Source organism: Aptenodytes patagonicus, chromosome 1 (genome assembly GCF_965638725.1).
Source record: "Aptenodytes patagonicus chromosome 1, bAptPat1.pri.cur, whole genome shotgun sequence".
Taxonomy (NCBI): domain Eukaryota; kingdom Metazoa; phylum Chordata; class Aves; order Sphenisciformes; family Spheniscidae; genus Aptenodytes; species Aptenodytes patagonicus.
In genome coordinates, this window is record NC_134949.1 from 72,125,086 (window position 1) to 72,150,411 (window position 25,326).

At 38.0% G+C, this 25,326-nt stretch overlaps 1 protein-coding gene across 1 annotated transcript in view; it reads right to left on the bottom strand.

The window, feature by feature from the left end:
• Positions 1–22,765, bottom strand: part of SLC15A5 (solute carrier family 15 member 5) — a 35,353-nt gene extending 12,588 nt beyond the window's left edge. The window contains exons 1-6 of the mRNA XM_076328758.1: positions 22,396–22,765; positions 20,356–20,578; positions 14,107–14,276; positions 9,788–10,008; positions 7,078–7,264; positions 2,111–2,299 (exon numbers count right to left, since the gene is read on the bottom strand). Of these exons, the coding sequence (XP_076184873.1) occupies positions 2,111–2,299; positions 7,078–7,264; positions 9,788–10,008; positions 14,107–14,276; positions 20,356–20,578; positions 22,396–22,765 (1,360 nt within the window). The remainder of the gene's footprint in view (positions 1–2,110; positions 2,300–7,077; positions 7,265–9,787; positions 10,009–14,106; positions 14,277–20,355; positions 20,579–22,395) is intronic.
• Between the last annotated feature and the right edge of the window lie 2,561 nt (positions 22,766–25,326).

The following is a 25,326-nucleotide window of genomic DNA, read 5'->3' on the forward strand; positions in this document are numbered from 1 at the left end:
TTATGATAATTGAATTTGACCTTCTGCATAACAAAGGCAGTAAAATGTCAGGGAAGGTGAAACAACTATTTAGGTGTCTAGGCTGTCATTACCATCCATGGAGATCCACTGAATGGTTCCTGAACAGCAATTCAGTTCAAACTGAAGTAGAAACCTAGAGCTCAGTTCAGTAGTCTGAATACAGACGCCCAGTGCTGCCTGAAATGCTCCAGTGCACCTTAGCCATCTGCACGGGGCTGTCTGATAAGGTGCAAGACCTACAGGAAAACCATGTTCTTCTCCAGCAGCAGCTGGAGGCCACACAGGTACCGTAAAGAGCCTGCTTGCCCGGCGTGCATAGCCTAGATACTCCATGACAAATGATGCCAGACGCTTATGTGTGGGCAAGTGAACGGAGGCCTGCATCCCCACCGACTATAGTAGTAATGTACTATTTTAGGTACCTACCTTTATTTTTCTACCTGCAAATCTCAAATTCAGACTTAGTCCCATTTACCGGGGTTCTTGAATTGTACCTCTAACTGCAGACCTTAGCAAGATGCTTAATCTTTATTTAAATAGGGAAGACAATTTTTCTTCCTAAGAAATTCTAATCACAATCCTTTAAAAAGATAAAAAAAAAAGAAGAAAAAAACCCCCAAGACGGAGCTTTATTTCTTTTCTAAACACTAATGTCATCTTCTAGTCATTGGACTTCTGTTGTGTTCCAGCGTGCTAGATTAAAAAGCCTTATTCTATCAGCAATATTCTCATGTTTCTGTATGAGAAGACTGTAAGCAAGCCACCTCCTAACCTTTTTTTTTGTTAAACTAAAGAGAGAAGGTCACACTTTTCAGTTACACTTAGCCTGTAACCTAGAAACCACATTACCTGCCTAGAAACCTGTCTCAGTTAAGTACTTGAGAGCTATCGGATGAAGAGGCATTATGAAAGTGCTAAGTATTTAAAACTAGGGAAAATTACCTTTTTAGTGACAGACCGTGACCCACAGCTCTCAGTAGTCTTAGAGTGTGAGAATGAAGCTGAGACACTGAAGTTATTTCCTGCTCTTAAATAAAAACCTGAACATTTCTGGGGTTGTACTGGAACAATAGACACTCAACCTGTAGAATTAAATGCCTGCAGAGATCAGCTAGTCAATTACTTTACTTGTGTCTCTTTAAGTGAATGTTGATTAGATTATTTTTGTAATACATTTTTTTTTTAAGCTCCACGAAGTAAAACACTGGTAAGCACTCTGTGTGCTCCTCAGAAGAAAATAAGCCTCAGGAATGTCGGCGTAGATGTGGAAAGGTAAATTATGGAAGGGAGAGAAGGTTCAGACACACAATCAAGAGCGCGTCTTCATAACTTGTGGATGGCAGGAGTGAGTTAAGCTCTGCCTGTGCTCTGTGAAACAGGAGTGTTTATCTCTGGCTCCATGCCACAAGCTAAGGCATGATGCTCTCTGCAGGCATGTTCGCATGACTCCCAATTGGAGCACAAACAAAAATCCTGCATCTGCCTACAATATTCTCCAGGTTAGCCTGTCAGTTGAATTGTGTTACCCACCTACATATGCTCTGTGTCAGTGAAAAAGGTGTAATAATTCTATTAGCTGGGTCCACAAATGAAAAGTGTTAAGCTAAATTGCTTCACCTTGCTTTGACTGTGGCCTAAAAAGTGCTCACAGACCGTAACCACAGCTCCGCTGTCATGTGCGTATTTGTTCTGTCTCAAGAAAATAATCACAGAAGAGTTCAGGTCAGAAGGCACCTCAGGAGCTCATCCGGTCCAGCCCCTGCCTGAAGCGGGTTCAGCTTCAAGACCAGTCATGCATCTGAGCCCAGAGTGCCACCGCTCTGATCATTCCCCTGCCGAACGGTGGATTACGCACCCCAGGGACCTGTGTCACCTTCCAGTTAATGTGGAACAACGTCATTGCTCACTGAATTACAGCCAGCAAGACAAATTATGCTACTCTGAAGCAGGTAAAGCACAGATCTGCTCATTAAGCCTGTGGAAGAGAGCCAGGGTTAAAATATCAGATGACAGTAATTATTTTTAGGAAGCTGATATAATTCTCTGCGAATCAGGACACTCTCACTTTAGCCTATTAGATTTTACTTACAGGAGGGAGTTACCAAAGCTTCAGCCACTCCAAGTAGGATGTACTGAGGAGCTAAGTGGAAGCAAGGCATGGAGGAGACCAGGAGAACCTCCTCGGAAAGCGTCTGCTCCACCTGAGGGAAGTGTTTTCGGTGTATTTCAGAGAAGCCAGCAACCATCACGGAAAGTGCAGCAGATAACTGACCTACAACTGCGTAAAGAGCACAGAGAGCATTCACCAAGGTTGTAGTTATTGAATTATCATGTATTTAGAATGAAGCAGAGTCCCAGGAGATGCAAAAGAAGCTTCTCCTCTTCCTCCCCCTCCCCAGTACATCCTCTCTGGACACAAACATGGACAAAGAGTAATTGCTACGCCACAAGCCTAACTCTAAATATATGGCAAAGGGACACCAGCTCAACACAGAAAGAATTTAGGGATGCAGAATAAATGAGAGAGGAAATACTTTTCTGAAGAGCAAAGTCACAAACTTTTTTTTTTTTTTTTTTTTTTTTTTTTTTTTTTTTTTAAAGACTGGGGGAAGTAAGGAAGGAGGAGAGAGAGAAAAGGCGGCAGCCCTTCCAGGTATCACAAGAGATTGGGTGGGAATAAGACTACGCAAGGGAAATGCTCCTATTCAAGCAGCAATAAGATTCTCAGATATACGCATACACCATATCCTTTACCCATTTGTTTTCTACACAAAGAAGTAGTGCAGGCAGTTGAAATGATGGGAGAGAAAGAGATCAGCAGTGCATATCACACCTCAGGAGATCAAGCATTCCTACATTTTCCCCTTTCCCTCCACTATAGAGCTCTCCTGATGTACTTTTGAAAGTTTGTTGGATAGTCCATTTGCTGGACTGTTTAACATTTTAGGATGAGATGAGCTGCATTACTGGAAAAGATAATCTCCAGCTCTCTAAGTTTTTACACATAAGCCATTGGACTACAGTTACCTCCTGCCTTCTTCAGTTGTCCTGAAGAAGTACCACCGCATGATCCATAATATACTGGATCCATAATACATTTCAATATATTACTGCACATGCAATGCGTGAAGTCTTACTGCCTGCCTCAGTGGTAAGGCACAAGTACAAGTACTGCACAAGCACACAGGTCAGGAAAAAACCCTATATGTTTAGTCTCATAATGCAAGAAAAAGCTTCTAATAAACTCAGACATATTTTAAATACTGCACACTTCACCACACATTGCATAGAGGATACTATTTAAATAGATTATATTTCTTGATGCTGACAGTATGAAATGGTTGTAGCCTCTCAGAAAAGAAAAAACACAGAATGCAAAGTTTTCAAGTAAGTCTCCTGAACTTGAAACATTTATACTTCTAATGTTTTGAGCTCCCATTGATTTTGACTAAGTTTGTGATTCCTCAGCATTTCTAAGCTACAATGTAAGTACAGCTTACATTACAGGAGTGAGAATTTGGTTTCTTTTGACAGCTTTGGCTCAAATACCTGGACTGTGCACTGCTTTCCCCATAAGAAACCTCATCTCACTTCATGACTGGAAATTGTTACGCTTACTAGATTTGATGTCGACATTCAAAGGCTTTTGTTTCATTTTATATTTATTATATATATAAAGTTTGTCTCTTTGGATGCCAGGACAGAAGAGGCAGAAAACTCATATAGCTAAGTGGCCTTAGCCTTGTTATGTTTTTGCATGCTTCTGTGTTTCTTCTCTCAGCAGCAAACTCTCACACCCTTCCATCAGCACAGTTCTCCTGCGTTTGCAGAACTTTAAATATCCTCCCCTGTACCTAACCTGAGGCCTGGAAGCTGGTTTGCTGTTAAGGCCCTTCTAGTGCTTAATGAGAACATCAATGAATTATTGCTTGAAAATCGATGATGAGAGGGAATTCAACAGCATTTTCTAGCCAATGCACCTTATCAAGGCCAGGTATAAAGCCCTCAAGGAGCTTCTTGTAATCTACCAAAGCAAGAGTTCTCCTAGTGAAAAATTGTGTTAGCACTAAAGAAACCTCAAGCAGTTCAATATTACTACACAGTGCTATATTTTAAGCATTTTCCTTACTAAAAGCCAAAACATTTCAGAAAAAGCAACCTCTGAATGCCCAACAATTGCAATATTTCTTTTAAGACATTATGTGGCAGAGGAAGAAACTGAGACACGTGGAGACCTGGTTTTCCTCCTACCTCTTCTCCCTTTATTCCTCTTTAAAACAAGCAGTTTGGAATGACCATCTGAGGCTTTGGTTTTACAGGAGAACATGCTGTTTTAGGAACACTTGGGGCTGATTCTAGAACAAGGTAGTTTATATTATCCAGAGACTAAGGTTGCACTGGACCTTTGTGATTACTTAATCTCATATACTGAGTAAAACAGGTCAAAAAGCTTTCCTGAAATTAATACTTGTTCAAACTAGAACATCTTTTAGGGAGAAGTGGTCATCATCAACTCTTAAATCACTTGAAATAGACATTGGACTGGAGGCTTGCTTTTATGTACTGTACGGAGAGCTATTCCCCACATCGCTCTTGGATGGAGTAAATCCAAGATTTAAGACACTTCAGTATAATCAGGCATTAAGAATACTAGAGCAAGAACTTCTATGGCTCAGGTACTTCAGCTAGAGCCTCTTGCCTGTAGCTGATGGACAACTACCCAGCAGACACATACCTTCCGTTCTCTGCTGAATCTTTTATACTATTGACTAAATCAAGTAGCATAAAATATATTAAAAAAACCCAAAACCAACTATGAAACTGGAAAAACTCTAAGTTTACCAAATACTCATGTTTTTCATAAAGAGGTCCAGATGCTCAATATATTTGGGACACAATCTAAATTCACTTTAAGATTTTAATGTTTTTTAGATCATACCTAACTTACAAATAAACCAACAATTATAGAGAAATAACATAGATTACAGTTTTCATGTAGATCCTTATTACAGAGCAATCAAGTATTTCAGTTCAACATTGTCTATATGGCTCATCCCTGAAAAATGTTATTCTTAACATACTGAAAGTTTCCAGAAAACTATTTAAATTTCTTCCTCTTACAAGACCTGAATTAAAATATAGTTATAGGCTGGCTTAACACCAACAGTCTATTTATACTTTTAATTTTGTTCCTGAAAATAATTGTGAACCTAATTAACTGTTGGCAAAAATATTGGCATTTAGAGGTCTACCATATTTGCAGGTGCAGTCATATACTTGGATATCCAAAGCCATCGCCTGTACTCACAGGTACTTTTTATGCCTCAGGTAGTTTATCACCTCTAAGAGGAGGCTATTTTAATAAATGAAGCTATTAAGAATAAACCACTGCATATATTTTACTGCTGTTCAACGTAACAGGATAGAACATTAATACTAACTTGAAATTTCCATGGTTTTAAGGAAAATTATTATCCGAATGTGCTTTTTGTGTTTTAATGCAGATGTTATTTTAAAAACTAGGGTAATCGCAACCTGCTGCGTTATATGCATCTGGTTTGTATAAAACTTAATAACACTCTTAATTAGGCTAATTTAGTCAGATTAATACCTCTGCGTGTGTCAGTACTCACTGTGCTGCTTGCCATGGGGCACTGAATTAATAGTAGCACACTGAGAAAATAGTCGTTTATAAATATTTTTGTCTGAGGTTTGTAATAGCTGGAAGATAAAAAAAAAAATGTAGGAAGCTTAATAATAGTATCTACAAAAGGGAATAGTTTTAAGTGAATACAGAACGGAAGCTGCTTTTCTGGTGGTGTTAGATGGAGCTGATATCAGAAGAGGGTTTTAGAGGATCCCTCCAGATCCTGGAACATAAGACGTTTGGGGGTAATTAAAAAAACCAAACAAACAAACCACAAACGCAAGGAGGCCCAACCCCTACTAAAGCCATCATTATTTCTAGGCTATGAATTTCTCCAAATGAGCGCCAATCTGCAAGCCTGAGTTTACAATGCTTACTGTTGAAAACGCTGGGACTCACAACAGAGGAGACTTCTTTGTACCACTTCTATGAGAAAGAGAGAGTACTTCACCTCTGTAGATGCCTCTTTGCTTTACTTTAAGTGAGTGTACAGTAAGGTATGTTTCAGTTTAGGATTTTAATAAATAAAATTACTAAACACCTGGACAATTATCCCATACTAGATATTCAAATGAAAATTCTAGTACTAGAGAGGAGAGCTGTACCTCTCCAAGTAACCTTCCACCTGTGAAATGTTCAGCCTGCTCAAAGGGAACAACAGTTCAGTGATATGCATCCATTTGTTTTATGTAGTTGTCTGCATGTTTTCTTTTGCTCACCAGTTCTGAACACACCTATTGCAGACACAGAATTAGACTAGGTACTTTTATTTCACTTGGGATGAAATTGGAATAAACTGTATTAGTGATAATACAATTTCACTCTTACAAGTTGCAATCCTAATGTTGATGCAGTTATAGCACAAAAATGTAAGAAAAACAAAGCCTTTATTCATAACCTAATTATTTAAATCCAAACTCATCATTTTGAGCAACAGAACATTTCTCCAGTGTCAGAGAACAACTGAAGGACTCTCCCATCCCCAAAGCAGACTTCCAAAGTAAATTAACTTTCCAAAAATTAATGGATAAACAAACATATAGAAGAGAACCAAGTCAGAGTAAGTCTCAAGCCTAAATGATTAGTACCGTTTCTCTCACCAATTCCTTAGGATGACTCCTAGTTATTTGTGAGTGTCTCTCAAATTTTTTTATTTGTCAGAAGAGCCTCAATCTCTGTCCTAAACAAAAGCTATCAATTTTTTTCTTTATATCTAATATGTTTTTTCAGGACTGTCCTTTCAACAATTCCTTTGAAACATATTCACCTCAGAGTCATCCCAAAACAAGTCCATGTTAATATTTATAGTCAGAAATAATTGTATAGGATCATCCATCTCGTACTGCAGTTTCTCTTTCAAAAACAGAATACATATCAAAACTGTATAAACACATGTACTCTATACGTACCAATGTAAATGGTTGGAGAATGTCCAGTGTCCTTGGAACTAAAGAGACACGAGTTAATGCATTCCAAAATAGGAACAAGAATCAGTAGTGGCACAATGCTTATCACATTCATTGCTGCAACTGGCAAGACAAATCCACTGAAGTTCAAGTTGGAATTCATGGTTTGGAGATAATATCCTGAAGGAATCTGTATTGAAGAATAAAACCCCACTCCATTAGTATACCAGTTACCTTTCACAGATAAGATTTTTTACTGTATTTGGAAACCTCTCCAACTCTTTTCCTTCTGAAGAAGTCACAGTAAACCAAACACCTGCTGGCCAAAAGGAACGACCTTTCATGATGAAAGCCTTTCAGACAGTGACATTCTCATTCTCTGCCAGAATGTAACATTTTTCCTTCTATTGCATTTGCTCCTCAGTTTAACAAATGTAAGCAGCAGCCATTCATAGTTAGAGCTATCAGCCAATATACTAAATGGTTCTGCCTAACACTTTAGTCACTACTTCTTCATAGACAGTGCTTAACAGAACAGAATTTTAGAATAGCAAGATGCAGAGTTATTTTGAACTGCTGATTATGTGCTCAAGGTGGGAGTAATTTTTAAGACACTCATACCAGCACATGGCTTTAAAAGCTACAGGGAAGGAAGATTTGGCCACAGTCTTGGAACCAGCTTAATGTGACTGACAGCTATATAAAGGACTTCCTTTTACTTCTGGGAATCGAAAACAGAAGAAAACAAATAATCAGATGAGCAACCCACCAACAGCAGTCATCAGGGTATGAAATGAAGTAGATTTGTAAGGCTGTCTCTCACCTCAAAAGCAAGTAATTTCTCCTGCTTGTGTGAGGCTCTACAGAAGATCTGTTGAATTTATTAAAAAACCAAACCAAAACAAAAAAAACCCAAACCCCAAACAAACCACAATGGCTTCTACCAACAGATTTTTCAGTTTGTTTTTTTTTTGAGGAAGCTTGATTAACTAAGCATTGCAATTTCATGTGCAGCTGGGAGTTATAATCCACTCCATTTTACAGACTGATGGGAAAGGAAAGAGAGGTAACTTGAGCAATTCACAGAATACAGTCATGACAGAGCTGGATGTAGAACTTGTTTCTTTATTTCTGTTTTTAGAGAATTCTGGATTCCTGCAGTATTCTGCATGGCTCTTCAACGCGACTGGCAATGCCAAATCTAGGTAGAATATTACTGCTTTATAGCTGTCTCAAAATTAATGTGTAGTTAGTAACTGAGCTCATCTAGTGTTTCTTATCAATGGTTATAGTCAACCCTACTCACTGGGAGTCTGTTCAGTGCTAAACAATTACTCAAATGCTAGCTGCTAGCTCTTAATAAAAATATTTTTCACCTACATTCCACCTCCAAAAGAAGATATAAATTGTAAAAGGGTGAATAAGTGGCAACAGAACTATGGAAGAGCAGAACTGAACCAAATTTTGTTGGTTTCTTCTTTCCACTGCCTACTGCAAATCAGAATTGACTTCTTAATAGGAATTAAAATATCATCAGCATAAATCACAGGCACTGAAAACTGTTAACTTAATAATATGGAGAAAATACTGTTAATCTTTACAAAAAAGATACTGATCTATCACCTAGTCTAAGAAAGAGCCTTAAACTTATTGGAAATTCTGCCGAAGGAATAAAAGTCATCTGTTTCAGCAGTGCAAATACTTTTATCTTTTCTAGATATATACCTGATTATTACAACTCTGATTAATGATACCTGGTTCATTTCCATCTGGTCATTAATGCATAGTCTCAGCCATATGTGTGCATTTTTTGCTTAGGGTGGGGATTTTTTGTTTGCTTGGGTTTTTTGTGCTTTTGGGGGGCAGGGAGGGAAGAGGAGAAAGAATGAGGCAGATGGATGGGAATGTAGAATGATGGCAAGAGGGAGTGTCAGTAAAGCAGTATACACTACACATTTGTAAGAATTTCCTTAAGCGGCATTTTAACACCAATAAGTAGAAATGAATTTCCAAGCCAGCACATAAATTCGTTACGCCAGTTGCCAGGGGGTAAGCTACCTCAAACTCCTGCTTAGCCAGGATCATCCAGACAGAAATGAATCTGAAGGAATCATGTCAGCTTAAGTAGCTTCCTGACACATTTACATTTATATAACATACACGCACTCAGAAGTGGAAAGAACCATGTAGCCTGATAGAGAGGCTGTGCAAGGACTGTTTCTTTCCACAAACGGAAAACCACTCGTTTCCAGTGTAGGTACACTACCTACACAATCCTGCCAAAACAGTAAGAGAAACATGCAACCAAAAGAGCAAATAAAGATTTTCTACCGCTCCCAAAAAGTGAGCGAACATTTAAGAAATTGGAAAACTAATTTTTTTTTTCAAAAGAATGCTGAGCCTGAGTCTCTGATAACTGTAACATGGCGGCGTGAGGAGCACAAGACTCTAGCACTAGATGTTTCAGCCAGTAAGGGTTCAGAGAAATAAGTAGCAAGCAGTCATACAAGCTCCTTTACGAGTCTTGATCAAGTTGATTTTACCTATTCGATGAGATGAGAGGATATAACAAGGTATATTCTCAGGTAATTAAAACTACTCTGCAAAGTTGCTCTGCTGGTAAAGCAACAGTTAAAAAAAACATGCCTAGAAACATAGTAGTAAACACGTCACAGTATTTTTCAAGATTTTTGTTTAAAAGCTGTGTACCCACCTGCATAATACACGTTCTGTACAGAATTTGGAAAGCAAACAACGGGAAGAGCCTGGCAAGCGACTTTATGCTTTCCACCTGAGTCTCGCTGTACTGACCACCATAGTTTTCCTTGGCATGATCTAGCCAGTTTGTCACGCCTCCACTAAAGTAGTGATATCGCATGCAGCACATTTTCAGTGCGCTAGCAATTACCCCAAAAGTCGTCAGCAGGGAACTGTCTGCAAACAATCAGAGACATTGGTATGTCTTACTTGCCGCCAAAATAAACAAGACAAGACAAATCACTTTGGGAGGGAAATTACAACCCGAAATATTCACCTTTATGTCTTTTTGGGGAGGGGGAAGGCAATAACAGTCTGGATTTGTTCCAAAACATTCTTTTTTGGAAGCCAGTTGGTTCACAACCTAATTGTTACAAAAGCAATTCAGCCCAACATCCACAGACAAAAGTGCCTTTTGCTGCCAGTTATTTAACACACACCACAGCAATTTGTTGCTGTGGTTGAGCAGGTAAAGTCTTACTTTGCTTTGCTTTTGCTTTCTATTGATTGAATGAGGTTAGTTTTTAATTCAAGATAGTAATGAAATATTGCATATCCACTGGAGTTCAGCAAGGGGAGGGTAGTAGCGAAGTGAGAAGGAAAAGGAGTTCAAAAGAGGGCTGATGAGATAAGAGAATTTTCATGGATGCATTTCAAAGCCAGAAATAATATCTCGGGACTTCCAGGTAGCATCCTGTGGGAGAGAAGTTTCCAGTCTAGCATTTGGCATATTAAAACTTGCCCACTGGTTACTGGGTTCAGGAGTTGCTAACTTGATTCTTAGACTCAGAGGCAATGGAACTAAAACAAGGATAAAACTGCTAGCTTCAGCCTTGGGAATGCAGATTCATTTACCTTTGGTAACTTGCCGATCCATGCAAATAGGGGTTATAGCACTTCTCTGCTTTTCTGAGAGTGTTGGAGCACTACAATAATTGGGGTATCTGTAAATAGATACTTTCCAAAAACTGCAGTGAACTAAGAAGATGGTAGAGGGAAAAATGTCTCCCTACTATCTCTGGTATAGAAATTATTTTCCAGAAATAGCAAGTGGAAGCATTTGCTCTGGAGTATGAAGAAAGGGAATTTTATTAGATAACTAACATTTAAGAGGTATTTAAAAGACGTGTAGATGAGGCGCTTAGGGACATGGTTTAGTGGGCCTGGTGGTGTTGGGTTGACGGTTGGACTCGATGATCTTAGAGGTCTTTTCCAACCTCAATGATTCTATGATTCTATGATTCTATGATTCTATGATAAAACTCTGACTGTTTAGCATTAACCTGTAGACTGTTGGCACTGTTGAATAAAATCTGAAATAGAGAGCATATCAAAGCTTGCAAACACAGAGAGTTGATACAGTTTTTATTGTTCTGTATGACTGTACTAGGCAGCTATTCTTACCACTCATTGTAAGTGATGTTTAAGTTTAGGATCTAGACTATTTCAAGACCAAATCTGAAGGCTAAAAGAAAAATATGCAGACTTCCAGAGTGACTTGGCTAAGAAGCTAACTAGAAAACAAGTGGGACTTGGGGCTTTTGTCAAAACAGAGTTATTTTCAGAAGTAAAAAAAAGGTAGCAGAAAAGTCAGTATCAGCTCAACTCATTGGCAAAGCTAGTAATTACGTTTTAGATCAGAGAAGTGATAACCTTTTGCTTCGCTGTATGCTAGAGGTTGGACATTCACAAAGAAGGAATTAAAAGCAGTGAAGCGGTGTTATTACTGCTCTACAAGGGTTTGAACCCAGTCAGTGTTGAAATTGGAAGACACACAGAGTACCCCATGACATGATTAGCAGGCAGCTCAAACAAAGCGACAACACGGCTGTGTCCTGGTTTATCTGACCTAGTCTCAAAGATGGCCATGGCCATCTCCTTTCCTTTGGAATGGAAGATGTTGGGCAGACTCTTCTTACTTACTCTCACTGAAAAAAAAAAAAACCCTAAAATAGACAACAACTCCTGACATTTCACTGCCTTTCCTAATGGATCAGCGGCCCTCTTTAATGTAATTTCATTCAACTACCTAGGAAATATTATTTTGTATGAAGCAAACAGACAACTACATTATTTAGCTGTGTTTCTCAGCATGGAATTCCAGCAGATTATAAGATCTAATAAACTGGGAAGATAAAGCTGCTTGAAGTTGTAGTTCAAAAATCAACTTGAATGACACATAGATCTAATCGGTATCAAGAGGATTTTGCCAATGATGTGGTTCGAATAAGTATCTCGTCCCTTCTTTAAAAGAAAACAAGTAAACCCCACAGAACTCCATAGTGGTGAATTCTTCAGATTACAAATCTGATCAGCTAGTAAGAGATATGTTTAAAAGCATAAATATTTATATCAGTATACATTGTGTAGATCAACATCATACACTCTATACTTTTATTTCTAATGTTTTCTTAAAAAAAAAAAAATCTATCTATATAGCTATTAAATTGCAACTTTCAGAAGGCAATTTTCCTTCTCCTTTATACTTCAGTCCTTGGCTGTAATGTTCTGCTACTTTGACCTTGATCTAATCATGAATATCTATGCTACTTAATTACAATAAAAAGCCTGCACTGCACCCTAGATGGTAGATACACATTTTTTCCTCATCTCTGGTCACCTGCCAGTCCTCAAAGTTATAGCAGTGGGAGGAAATGCAAATGAAGTCCATGCTTGACAGCTAAACATAATTGAACGCATGATACATATTTGAAGAGTTACCTTAAAATAAAAAAGGCAGCATATATAAAAATCATTTAAGGTCACCTATGGATTTGAATTACACTTCCAAAGAATTTCCAATTTCATAATCTCACTGGAAGGTAGAAAGTATATTATATTATATTTTATTTTGACCAAGGAGATAAAAAACTTTGCAGATATTAGTAGAGAGATTGGCATTCCTCAAAGACTTGGAAAAATATATGATAAATCAAACAACACTCACAGGGAAAAACATTTGATAAAAAAAATCTGCTAGTTTTGTTGATGGCCAAGATAGATATAATCTACAAATTTATGTTATTCCACTTCATAGAATTAAACTAGTTAGATGATAAACTACAGATTTTGTCCATATGAAATAGTCCAGCTCAGGGGTGGATTCTAATGAATCTTTTCACCTTCTCAGGTTGTAAAACCTGTAGTGAGCCCCAGCGAGCCAGACAGCCACCATTCTCTCTATAAGAAGCTAGCTAATTTGATGCTAGTCTTTGCAGACCTCAGTTGCATATCATCATGATGTTTTTGGGGCATTGCGGAGGTGACGCATTTCTTTGGCTCTATTTGTTTTGAATAAACCTCTCTAGTGATGTCCTCACTATGATATTACCAGGCACTTGATTCATGCATTCATTCCCTCACTGCTAATACATTTTTGCTTAGATTATATTTATAACAAAAAGACTGAAATAACAACTTGCTTTCAGTTTCTGAGTTCTATTGGAAAAAGAATAGCAAGGTTTGGGCACTTACAGCCTTATTCAGGTCACCTAGGCTCCTCTGACATTTCTGTGCTTGGTCAGCGGAGAGGGGTAGTTGCCATCAAAGGATTTTGAAGAGCTCAGGTACTAACTAGTGAGGCCACAGAAGTGTAAGAACTTCTTCTGTTTTAAAATATCTCCACAGTCTGCACAGAAACTATTTAGAGTTATTCAGTATTTCTAGTTATTTTCAAGTGTGTAAGAACACTTGATGTTGTATAAACAAGCATGTTGAAATAACAATAAGCATCAGACATTCTGCAAGATAAAGGCATTATATGACAACTTTGCTACTAGTGCATATTCCTGTTTAGCTGACTAACCACACTGCTTGGCTGCTGGGTCAGAGTTCAGGCAAAGCAATGGAGCACACTTAAGGGAGAAAATACAAGCGTGCTTGGTGCCTTAGCATAGGTGTAAACTCTACTTCAGCTGACCAAGACACATTGGGCATAGGTTGAACCAAACATGGCAAAATAAAGTCCACCAGCAGCATGCATATGATACCTCTTCCTGCACAGACAAATGCTTTGATACATGTCTTGACATGACAGAAAACGTACATAAGTTTACCAGAGACTGCTTTCCACTTTTTCAGCCTATCCAGAATCTCCAGGTCTATCTTTACAGAGGATGGATGTTGCCTTTTATACACAGACCTTGTAGAGCTAAAACCTAAGTATCTCCAACCAAACAGGGCAGTGTTGTGGAAGAACTCATTTAGATATGCAAGTTGATCTCTTCTGTGAAAATAATCTCTAAAGATATTTCCCAAGATATAGTTGTCTCTTACCTGTTTTGGGTTTGTAAATCATTTCACCACGCACCATGTGAATTGTGATCATAGCCATAAGTACAGACACAAATGGGATAAGAAAACCAAGGTTCCTGGCCACAGACTGCTGGATATAAGAAATGCTGACAAAGACAACTGCTGAATTTAAGTTAATCAGCCAATAAAACCTAGTACACACAGACAAGAGGGAGAAGAGTGGAGAGGTTTAATAATATAAGGCTGTTACAGAAGATTAAAACATTACATTAAAGGCATGGTAAGTATAGTAAACATGGACAGCATCAGTACCATGCATACATTGACACAGCAATTAACATCAAATTTCACTTGGATGTCTCAGCTCCAAGAGGTATATGATTAAAGTAACTGTACTAAGGCAGTAGAGCTGAACAAATTATCAATCTAGTACTGGAAATATTCTTGTGGATCAGACTAAATACATCAACATTTACCATTTACACATTTAATATCTGATAACATAAGTTTTGTGTATGCAATATCATCAAATCACATACTTTAAGCTTAAGAGAGAAATGTCTTAATGCCACTATCCCTTGCTTAAGAAGAATTAGAATTTGATTTATCAGAAGGGATGGCTTTTCCATTAGTTGCAAGGCTCAGCTTGAATTTTTGTTGGCTTCTGGAAATATCTTGATAAGGAGGTTCCCCAACATAATTTGCTGTGAGACTGCCTTTGGCAGTAGAGGTGCTTCTCAAGTAAGTGCTGAGCCCCTCCTATGCACAGAAGGTATTCAAATGAAAATCACATACTCTTGGAAGCAGATGGCGTACCACTAATGATAGGCCTACCGCAGTTTGAAACCCCTGACAATAGCACAATAAATATGCTTTAAGGAATTATAAGGATAGCAAAAAGCAACCCCCAAAAATAAAAAATGCCCAAACAATGCATTTCCCTGATAGGATGTAAAAGGATAACTACTTATTTTCTTTACCCTAGCAAATGTGTTTATATCTGCACAGTTAGGAGTATATCATCACACATTTTTTTCCTTGGATTCTGACTCCTACATAACACATTAAATCAGGAGTTATTGTAAAATTCAGCTTTTTCAAGAAGTTAGTTAACTGTATAGCTATTTATTAAAGTGAAACATAAGTGAAGTGAAACAAAATGTACTGCTTATTCTTCTATTGCATAACCCTCTTCTCACAACATGACTGACCAATTTTTACCCTACCGTTCATAACTACAAGTGTTTCACTTATAAACCCTCTAAGTTCTTTTCAATTCTAAGGTACTCCCCTTACACTGTTCTTCAAGCCACTTGTGTTGTCTTTTTGCTTTAAGGAGAGCTTTAACCAAGGTTTCCCTTCAAACGTAACTCTCACGCAAAACAGGGGTTTGAGGCTACAGAGCAGGCTCAATGAATATTCAGTATCTCAGAGTAGAGAGATCAGATTTAGGGAGGACCTGCTTTGTTGGAGTCACAGTTTCCAAAAATACTAACTGTCAGGTAACAGTGTAATACTTCATTTGAAGAGTCAGAATCTGTCACTCAGAAATTTTTGCTTCAGATTTGACTCTGACTTGCAGACTTAGCCTTTGAAATTTTAAGTTAAGAATTTTAACTTTGACTAAACTTTCAAGTTCCAAGTTGGCTTTAAAGACGACAACTGTATTTTAAACAAAGAAGAGGGATCAATAATGGAGTAGTACTACCTCAGTATATCACAGATTACATTTTGTAAGCAACTGCAAGAGGAGATTCCTTCACCTTTGCTGGAACCTTAGCAAAATGGTTTCATTTAAAAGTGAAATATACATTGATACATAATTATACAGCTTAATACATATTGCTTGAGGAACCAAAGCTTGCTTTCTTGTTTGGTGCCACTTCTGCCTCATGTATGCTATTTGGACTTGAGTATTTATGTCTCTTAATTCATCTAGAATTACCTTCTCAACAATAAAAGAGAAATCTTAACATGTTGTAGAAGACCGGTTACCCCTCAACAATCCAGCTCCCAAGCTTTCCAGCTTGATCCCTCCTCAACTGCAAATGAGTGGGTAGGGCAGGAGCGAGGTATCAGCCCACCATTGCAGCTCCCTGTATCAGCAATCACAGCAAAATGTTTTGAGCTGAAAATCCTAAGAGGGGGGTTGCAAGTCTCTTGACACCTGGGAGACTTCCTCAACGCCGTTTAATTCATTTAAAATGACTTCTAGGTGGCCTGTCATAATTGCCAAGACAAACCATAGTCATATTGCAAGTTACAGTATTGAAGTGCCTGCTGTACTCCTTCCGCTTGTTCTGACATTGCCCATTACATGACATCTAGCTAAAGCCAAGAAAGCAAAACCTTTATCATGACAGAAGTACGGACCTTGGTAATGCTACTCAGGTCTGTTCAGTTACAAAGTCAACACACTCTCACTCTGCTACGGGATGGGAGATGACCACAGGGCTGTGCAGCAGTAGGCACAGGAACATGCTTATGCAGCTTGCCTCACAGGACCCAGGGCAAGCGGCAGAAGAAAAATGACATACTCCACCAGGGCAAACTCAGCGCTGCCGAGAGCCATGCAGTAGCAGCTCTCCTGGAACCAGCAAGGACATGCACAGCAGTGAGCTCTCTTGCTTCACGCATTTCTTTGAAGTCACGCCAAAACATGGCCGAAGTTCCAAACCAATTACTGTTTCCTTAAGTAATTTACATTTTCAGGAGATGATACTCATCAGAATTGTAGACTTTTACCCTCCACCAAAAGCAGTCTCTAGGGACTTTGAAATTATGTTATTCTGTGATGATGGTGTAGTTGGAGGGATTTTGTACATACACATGTTGACCCCTGTTCAACTAAAGCTTTTAGAAAAATACAGTTACACGACTGAGCAAGCTAGAACTTGTGTAGGAGTTTTGAAACAACTCCTAACTGACAATTGAGTTAGAAGTTTCAGTGGCTGTTTTCCAAACTTTCTAAAGAAGTCTGCCTAAGCTACCTGAAGTCCTGACACTCTTCATGACTCTACGACTGTTTCACTGGAAGTAGGAACCTCCAAAGAAAACCCTTGAGTACAGGAGAGTGCTTTTGTTTTTCACCACTGTATAGCAAACTACTGTAAGATTGAAATGTAAACCTCCTGTCCTCTCGCAGAAATGAGAAGGAAAAAACCCCAATGTGTCTTAGCAATCCCTATGGGCCAAACAAGAAAGACAAACTAACCTCAATGCACACATCAGAATTTTGGGATTTGCTCATATCATACTGACAGCAGCAGATCAGGACCTACACAAACAGAAACACATCTTGCTAGCTCTCATACACCACAGCTATCTAATATTGCAATATTTGGACTTGCATTATATAAAGTGTCTCAGACATCCCAGTAGGGCACAGCTGAATTAGTTAAATACATCAAACTGAATATCATGTCCAACTTTGCAGGGAACAGCTCATTCCTGGAGCTTCAGCACTCTGAGGTCTCCTCACAATGAGAGCCAAATGCCAACTTGGGAGGTTCATTTCACGAATGCAGTCCAGATACAAACCTAAATGTTATTGTGACATGCCCATAAAAACCTAATAATCTTATTATAACATTTTACAGAAATGTATTCATTGTTATAACTTTAAAAAACTAACATCCAGATGACTTCTTATTTAAAAGTATTTATTATGTTTATACAGTATTCAAAAAGTTTTTACTTAATGTAACAATTGAGATGAACCTGCTGAATGAAACAATCTGAGATCAAGTAAAATACATGAAAGTATTCTAAAATTGACCTTTCGTCACTTTTTGGATTAATTTTGAAGACTCAGTAGATTTCCTGTCACTTGAAATATTATTTGCTTTTATTTTTTAAGCATGCCTAGCTCTCACAATTTAAGTTCTGATTTATCCAAACTCAGACCCAGATATTCCATGTATGGACCAGTATCCAAGCTATATACTTTTCTGTACCACAGCTTTGTAGGAGGAAGTAATTTTTTTCAGAATCACTATGGAGTTCTCTGCAAAGACAAGGTGGGGGGGAAAAAAACCCCAAAGGGGTATAAAAACATTTTAAAAAGTCAAAGTAAAGTGCGTCCAGGATAACAGCAGAAACTGATCTGAAGTATATGGAAAGAAAAATTATTTAGAAGAGACATAAGATAGGAAGGAAGAAAGGAAAGAAGATAAATACTGGTCCCATGTTCTCTGCATTTTTTTTTTTTACAGCAGATCAGTAAGACAAGACATAACACTGCTAACTCTCATCCCTAGTCTGGATTGTACCCTTTGCTCTCATTCTCTACTCCCATAGACAGAATTTACTTTTCTTGCTGCAAAAATAGTACCAGTCCATAACCTTATCTTTAGAAAAGCAGAAATCCTTAGAGAAACTTAGTCCAGCAGAATCCAAGTCCCTTCTTCACTTAGCATTGCTATATTCTGTTTATTTAAAAGGTCAGACTCATAGTTCATACTAGGGGTTAGAACCAGGCCCTATATGTGCAAAGCAATCTTCTTCAAGGATTGAATTAGACAACAGGTAATTACAGGGTCTTTTAACCCAATAATTCTGATCGTTGAAATAGAACTTTTGGCTAAGAACACAGATTCTCACTCACCAAGAGTATGCAACCATCTCATTTTATATTATTTTAAAAATCAGTCCTGTGACAAGCGCCTACCAAGAGAAAATGATTATAATCCGAGAGGTTTTAATGAGATTAAGAATGCCAAGAATGAAACCCCCACTTTCTAAATCTTGAGATTGCAATCAAATAGCCCCTCCTTGGCTGCCAGTGTAAAAATTACTGAATTTTTTTTAATCGCACATGTGCCTTTCTTGATATTTCCAAAGTCCCAAGAACTGACCCATTTGGATTCCCCCAAGGAACTTTTTATTCGTATTATGTCTCCTTTGTAATCAACACTAAGAAATGTCACTTTGATTAAACACAATTCTGAATGGCTAAGACCACAGTACAATAAATTCTCCAGAGCTACCTTTCAGAACAACTGATTGCTCTCCAGTCTTAATCCCCCAGAGTCTTATTTAATCAAAATGATGTTGCTAATTAAGGATTAAAACTCAGAATAGAGTAAAAAGGAAGGATTTTTTTTTTTCTTCTCTCCTATGGGCAGGTCAAGGAGGCAGAATCTGCTCTAAGGAACTGAACAGTCTCATCCACCTTTGCTAAAGCTGCCTTATTCATTGAAGTTTGGATTTAATTCAAAACTCTTTGATATTAACATAATTGGAGGAAAAAAGAATAGCCAGGAAAGCCATTCCCAAAGGAAAAGAGCTGATTCACTAAGATCTTCATTGATTCTTCAGCATTGCATTGTCAATATGCAAATGTGCTCAGTTTTGATTTTAATAACTGTGCATATACAGGGAAAGAAGAGAAAAGGGGGCAGTTTAGGACTTATTTCACCCTGCCTCAAAGGAGGAATCTGGAGGTTCTCACTGTGACTTCTTTGGTCCTTACTCCACAGTTCAACCAGAAGGTACAGGTGAATGTATATAGCACTCTGTATAGTGCTACAGAATTGGTAAATAAAGGCAAACATATCATAAAAAAATGACCTCTCTGACACACTGAGAGACACAAACAGTTAACATGAAAAAATTTTGATTTTTAAGAACCATTTTAGGAGCAATTTCTCCTCAAAGTTTTCTTAAAAGCTTTAAAATATTCAAACCGAAACACAAATGTCAAGTGGTTTATCTGAGGCCAAAACTTCACACCAACAGAGCTGAAACTATACAGGAGATCCCTACCACTGAGCTGAGCAGTTAGAGACTACAAGCAATCCCTAGTTCCAACAAATTAGCAGACTCTACTGCTGCCTGTCATTGCTAAATATTTACTCTGATGTAAACTCTAATATATCATTGAATTTTGCCACTGTTAGCTAGGGAGTAACAGCAAAATAACCTAAAAGGATAGCCATGTTAAAGGCAGAAAACCAAATGGAATATGTTGTTCTAACAGCAACTAGGCTATTAAGTCTGTGAGGATTTGGGCAAGTCAGTTCATCCTAATTCTGACTGAAGATTTCTGTAGGAGGCCAAAATAGATGCTACTGGTCCTAGCAAAAGGAAAAATTTAGGAAAACTTTTTACAGAAATTCTTGGAAACTCTTCCAATATCTAAATGTTTTGCAGTTAAAAACAAAACATGAAACCCACCATCTGCAGAATCTGCCTTGTAAGTCAGCAGTGAATTTCAAGGCAATGCTCTATCGTCCCCAACAGATATTTAGCTGACATTAAGTTACCAACCAGTTGAAAAAAGAAAGGAGTTCCTTTGGTCCACAGTCCTCAAGGTTGTATGCACTTAATGGACAAACTATAGCTCTTATGCCTCCTATTCCCAGACTAGCTGTGAGTAGTGCAAAGTAGAATACTATTTTCTGCTCCCTTTTGGTTAGCGTATGAAGAATATGTCGTCTGTCAATGTAAATATCTTCAAAGGGGAATGCCACAACAGGTAATAGGGCTGTGCCTGGAATTGGAAAGAAAATTGTCATTTAAAATGGATTAGAATCAGACTGATGAATAAGACATATTTTTTAAGCAGTTATGTTGAAAAGACAACTGAAAAAATCAAGGATACACAACAGAGCAGTGCAAAGAAGGAGAGTCTTAATTCTGTAGAGAGGCAGAACTTTTCTGGACGTTGCTATATATAGTAAGGCAAAACCACTAAGGGCCTCCAAGAAAGCAATCTTCCTCTGAAATGCTTGTAAGGACTCAGGACTGAAGAGCTGGCTCTGGAAACATCGCTCGTCTCACTGGACTTCCCCATTGCCTGCACATAGAGGGCAGTAGCTCTCCACTTGCCAGAGGGCACCAGTTAAAACACGTAACTACAGTTGATGTACCACCAATCAGCCAAAAAAAAAAAAAAAACAAACCAAAAAACCCCACCCCATGGTGGCATGTAGCCTTTTTTGCATCTTCTTTAAACCCCAGAATTGTAATGAGAATCATGATTTAACAAATAAATTCTCAAAACTTCTGTGGAAAATTTTCCTTTTTTCTGCTGCAGCTTCATGGAAAACACGTGATTTTCAGAAACTTTACCTACAGAAGCACTGCCATGAATTGCATTTATCACCTCTAGTCTGCAAAGCAAGTCTTTTGGATTTAATCAGCTACGGATTCTCCAGGTTGTAATTGGAGACTAAACTCAAAATATATTGATGTGTCAACAACACCAACATTAGCCATGACTAAGACTACAACTGTGCATCAAACCCTAGTACGTCAGGAATGTTTAGTGATCTATCTCCAAAAAAAACCAGTTCTGGTTAAAACAATACCCAAATACATCAAAATCTGTTTGTGTCGCCAGTCTTCTACTTTAAGATATGCATTGAAAGGACAAGTGACAGAAGGAGATTCCAAACCAGAAGCCCATGGGAGAAACAGTGGAACATAACAGCAATCATTTTTCCAGGCTGCTTGCACAATGGTTTTGCAATCAGCTCAAGAACATTTCAGGAATGACTGATTTTTTCCTTCCTTTGTGGCATGTCTAAATAACAACGTGGCTGGCTATTGCAGAAATCAGACTTGCTTATGCCCAACAACTGGTCCAAGTAAAAACTATTTCTATCAGCTTGGTTTAAGTTGACAGAATAACCCCCGGCTTCGAGATGCACTAATTGCTACAGAACAATCATACTTAGTTTGAACAGTGTTTTTTATGTAAAAGATCTCCAGAATAACACATGGGGAAGATTCAGAATGTGCTAACAGAAAGCAGGCTCTCAATGCAGGTATTAGGATACAGCCTCTCTACTTAAGGCAAAGTTTGTTTATACTGGTATGTGCTTAAATACAACTTTCCCTCTTGTCCAAAGACAACAGTCATATACCTTTAAATACAATAAAAATCTTACTACCAACAGCTGGGAAACAGTTTCCAAACTCTCTCTCAAACTATCTCTACGACTAAAGCCTCTCATTTGCCCCAAACACTGATAACCTTAGATGCTTGTTAAAGGAACCAATTTTAAGAGTTGGGCATCCGCGTTCTAAATAGCTAAGCCACTTTAGAGGAATCAAGTTTGTGCACCAACTATCCCCAAGATGCACGTGCAAATGTTCCTTAGTCTTGTTCAAAGCACTGCCTCACAAAAGTACATAGGCAAAAATACTGCAGTGCATTTTGTAGAGGAGACACTAAGTAACTAGCTGTTAGAGAAGGTGGCCACAAGGTTGGAGAAAATTGTTAGATTTCAAACACAATGCTCAATAATGCATTTCTGCAACAGAATTACTAAAGCATGAAATAGTCACCAGGGTGTCACCTACCTAGGAAGTGTAGAAACATGCAGATGCACACAAGCTTGATCCTCCCCACAAGGCATTCGGCAAGCCAGCCAACCAGCACTGGCGTCAACATGGAGGTGCCTACAAAGCACATATTGACAATAGCTGCCTGGTAGTTGTGATAGCCCAGTTTGACAGTGCAGAAGAGGATCATGTTGCAGACAATGCCAAAGAATGTGAATCGCTCACACAGCTCCACCAGCAGCACACAAATAGCCTCTTGGAGCTTCTTCTCAGGTTGAGACAGGTTTCCAGCATGGTTGCTTCTCCCAGGTAACGGTCTTTGCTCCTTGTCAGCCGTGTGGTTCAAAAGCTGCTTCTCTCGCATATCTCTTCTGTCTGCACCAGGCATGCTTGTCTTTTTTCAGTACGACTGAGTAGAGCAGCTTAAGTTATAGGTATACTTCTGTTCTCCTCCACTGTAATTAGCAAACTGGTAAGATTCTCGCTTTGAATTCCACACTTCACTACTACAATTTCTTAGGGCACCTGTCACTTTTGTAACATTACATATAGGATCAAAGAGTATTAAAAAAAAAAAAAAAAAAAAATCAGAGAGCTATATCAATATTTCAATTTAGCAACACTCAGGAACTCAATCTGTTTATTTAATTAGTCCATTTGGGGGTGAACAAGATTTTTCCCCAGAATTATATTACCTATTAAATTATGTGAATCCAATACAGTATGTGCAACTCCATCTGTATGTTAAAGATAAAGGTTTCAATACACAGGAAAGCTAACATTTTCAGCAGAATTCAAATAATAGATCAAGAAAATAATTTGGTTAAAATAATCTGATACTTTAATTAGGCAACAAGTGAAAAACTGCAAGTAGAGATAAAGAGAAGGATTTTTTTTTTTTAAGGTTAACAATATCTAATCTTTACTACATTTCTTGTTATTTTTGGTTGAAATTCAGATAAAGTTAATTGTAAAAATAAGTAATGCTACTACATTTAGGTTAGAAAAGCAAATTTTAAAATGAAAGTAAGTTGAATGTATTAGCAAAGAAAAAAAAGCAATCCAAAAGCAACTTAAACCAGAACTGTTTCTCTAGCCAGATATTGCGCCATAGCTACAATGCATCATAAGGGGCAGGGGCACAGATGATGTGTTCTCTCATATCAACCAAAAGCAATCACCAGCTTGAAAAGAAATTAGGAAGAGCCAAACTTAGCTTTATAATACTCCTGCAACCTTAGCCACAGAGAAGTTTGCAGATTTCCCAGATCAGTTTCTCCATTTTGTGGAGCTCATTTAGATCATTAACACCTGTTCAAAATACTCCCAACTAAGAATGAGAAGCATTCTGCATTTATTTTGCGCAAATGCATACATATGTAACAAGGCAGTGGTAAATCAGGCCTGTTTCTCTAAATAGAGCTCTCAACGCCTCTGGTGGCATTTTTTGAGATATAGGCTCTGCTGTTTGTTTCCATCCGTCCATATAACTACTCAAATTTTACCTCTTCAGATCTATTTAGTATATAAGAGCTCCTACATCCCAAAACAGATGCACAATAGTATATAACCAGTATGGATAAAGATAGATTCCAAGACTACCTCAAAAAAAAAAAAAAAAAAAAAAAGAATCTCTGAATGTTGCTGTCAAGTTTTGGTTTACTTCCCTAGCTTGTTTCTAAAGCGACTGTGATGCACACACAAAGCCTAGAAGCTCTGAAGCTTAAATTTAAGTAGCAACAGATTGCTCCCTAAAATAATTCTGAAATATATTTTTTTTATCTAGTACGAGTCTAAAGCAAGAACTCAGACACAAAAGAACTTCTAGTTTTCAGAAACGTCCAGTTAGGGATGAAAACAGCTGTGACTTGTAGCATGCCAAGAACTATTTGTCTTCTGATCTATGATAGCTAAAATGATCTTCATTTGGATGAACTAACCAGAGAAATCCATACTAGAAATCACTTGTAACTCAGCTGAGCTTCTCCATCAAAGCCTAATGAAGCCAATTTCAAATCAAAACAAGAGACATGATAATTTTTGGACTAAAAGACACATATATCTTCTGTTGCATGAAGCCACTCATCTAACTGTTCATGAAGAAAATTACCCTTTGGGGTTTTTTTTTAAGGAAATATGACCCTATTTTACAATCAGACAGAAAATACCAGGATAAACACACTGTTGCTCCTATAGACATTCCAATGTAAAATAGTCTCTTTTCCTACAAATTATTTTTCTTAAAAGACTGCAAAGTTTACCTGTTCTCATGGGTGCTAGCAATTCAAAGTGAATCATATCATGGGAACCAGTAGAGACAGCAGGGTTACTAGCTGGGATGGCTGTATCTTAGTCCTCATGTGGTTTCATTTACCCTAATTTTGGGTTACAAGCTAGGGAAAAGAAATAATTGACTGAGCCTTATAAATGCCATAGAAAGCAGGAGGTGGGTGATTTTCATTGTTACTTTTGAATTGCCTTTGTATGTGACAAATATGGGTGTGGTGGTGATGATAGTCACAGATCACAATCAGTACATAAGTTAGCATGCTCAATGCTAAGAGAATATGCAACTTCATATAACAATATGATCTTTATTGATTTTTTTTTAATCACTTCTGCAGCAATTATAGGTGGTCTATCTAATTACTTGACATGGTTTTAGTTGAATCCTAGTTTAATCACCTGGCATTCACTTGACTTATTCTTAATACACAAAGTAGTAGGACTGCATAATGCCAGATGAAAAACTCTATTATTTGTATTAACATATGTAGAGCTTTATATGTACTGAAGCAGCTAGAAACTAGTTGCACCAAGTAACTGCTATTTCAAAATCCAGCCCTTCTTCTGGCAGTACCTCTGTCTGCCAGTAAGGACTTTGTGTATTTTTTTAAACAAATCTTCTTTAAAGGCTAGCTCTCAAAATGGGACAGTCAGATCTTGGGG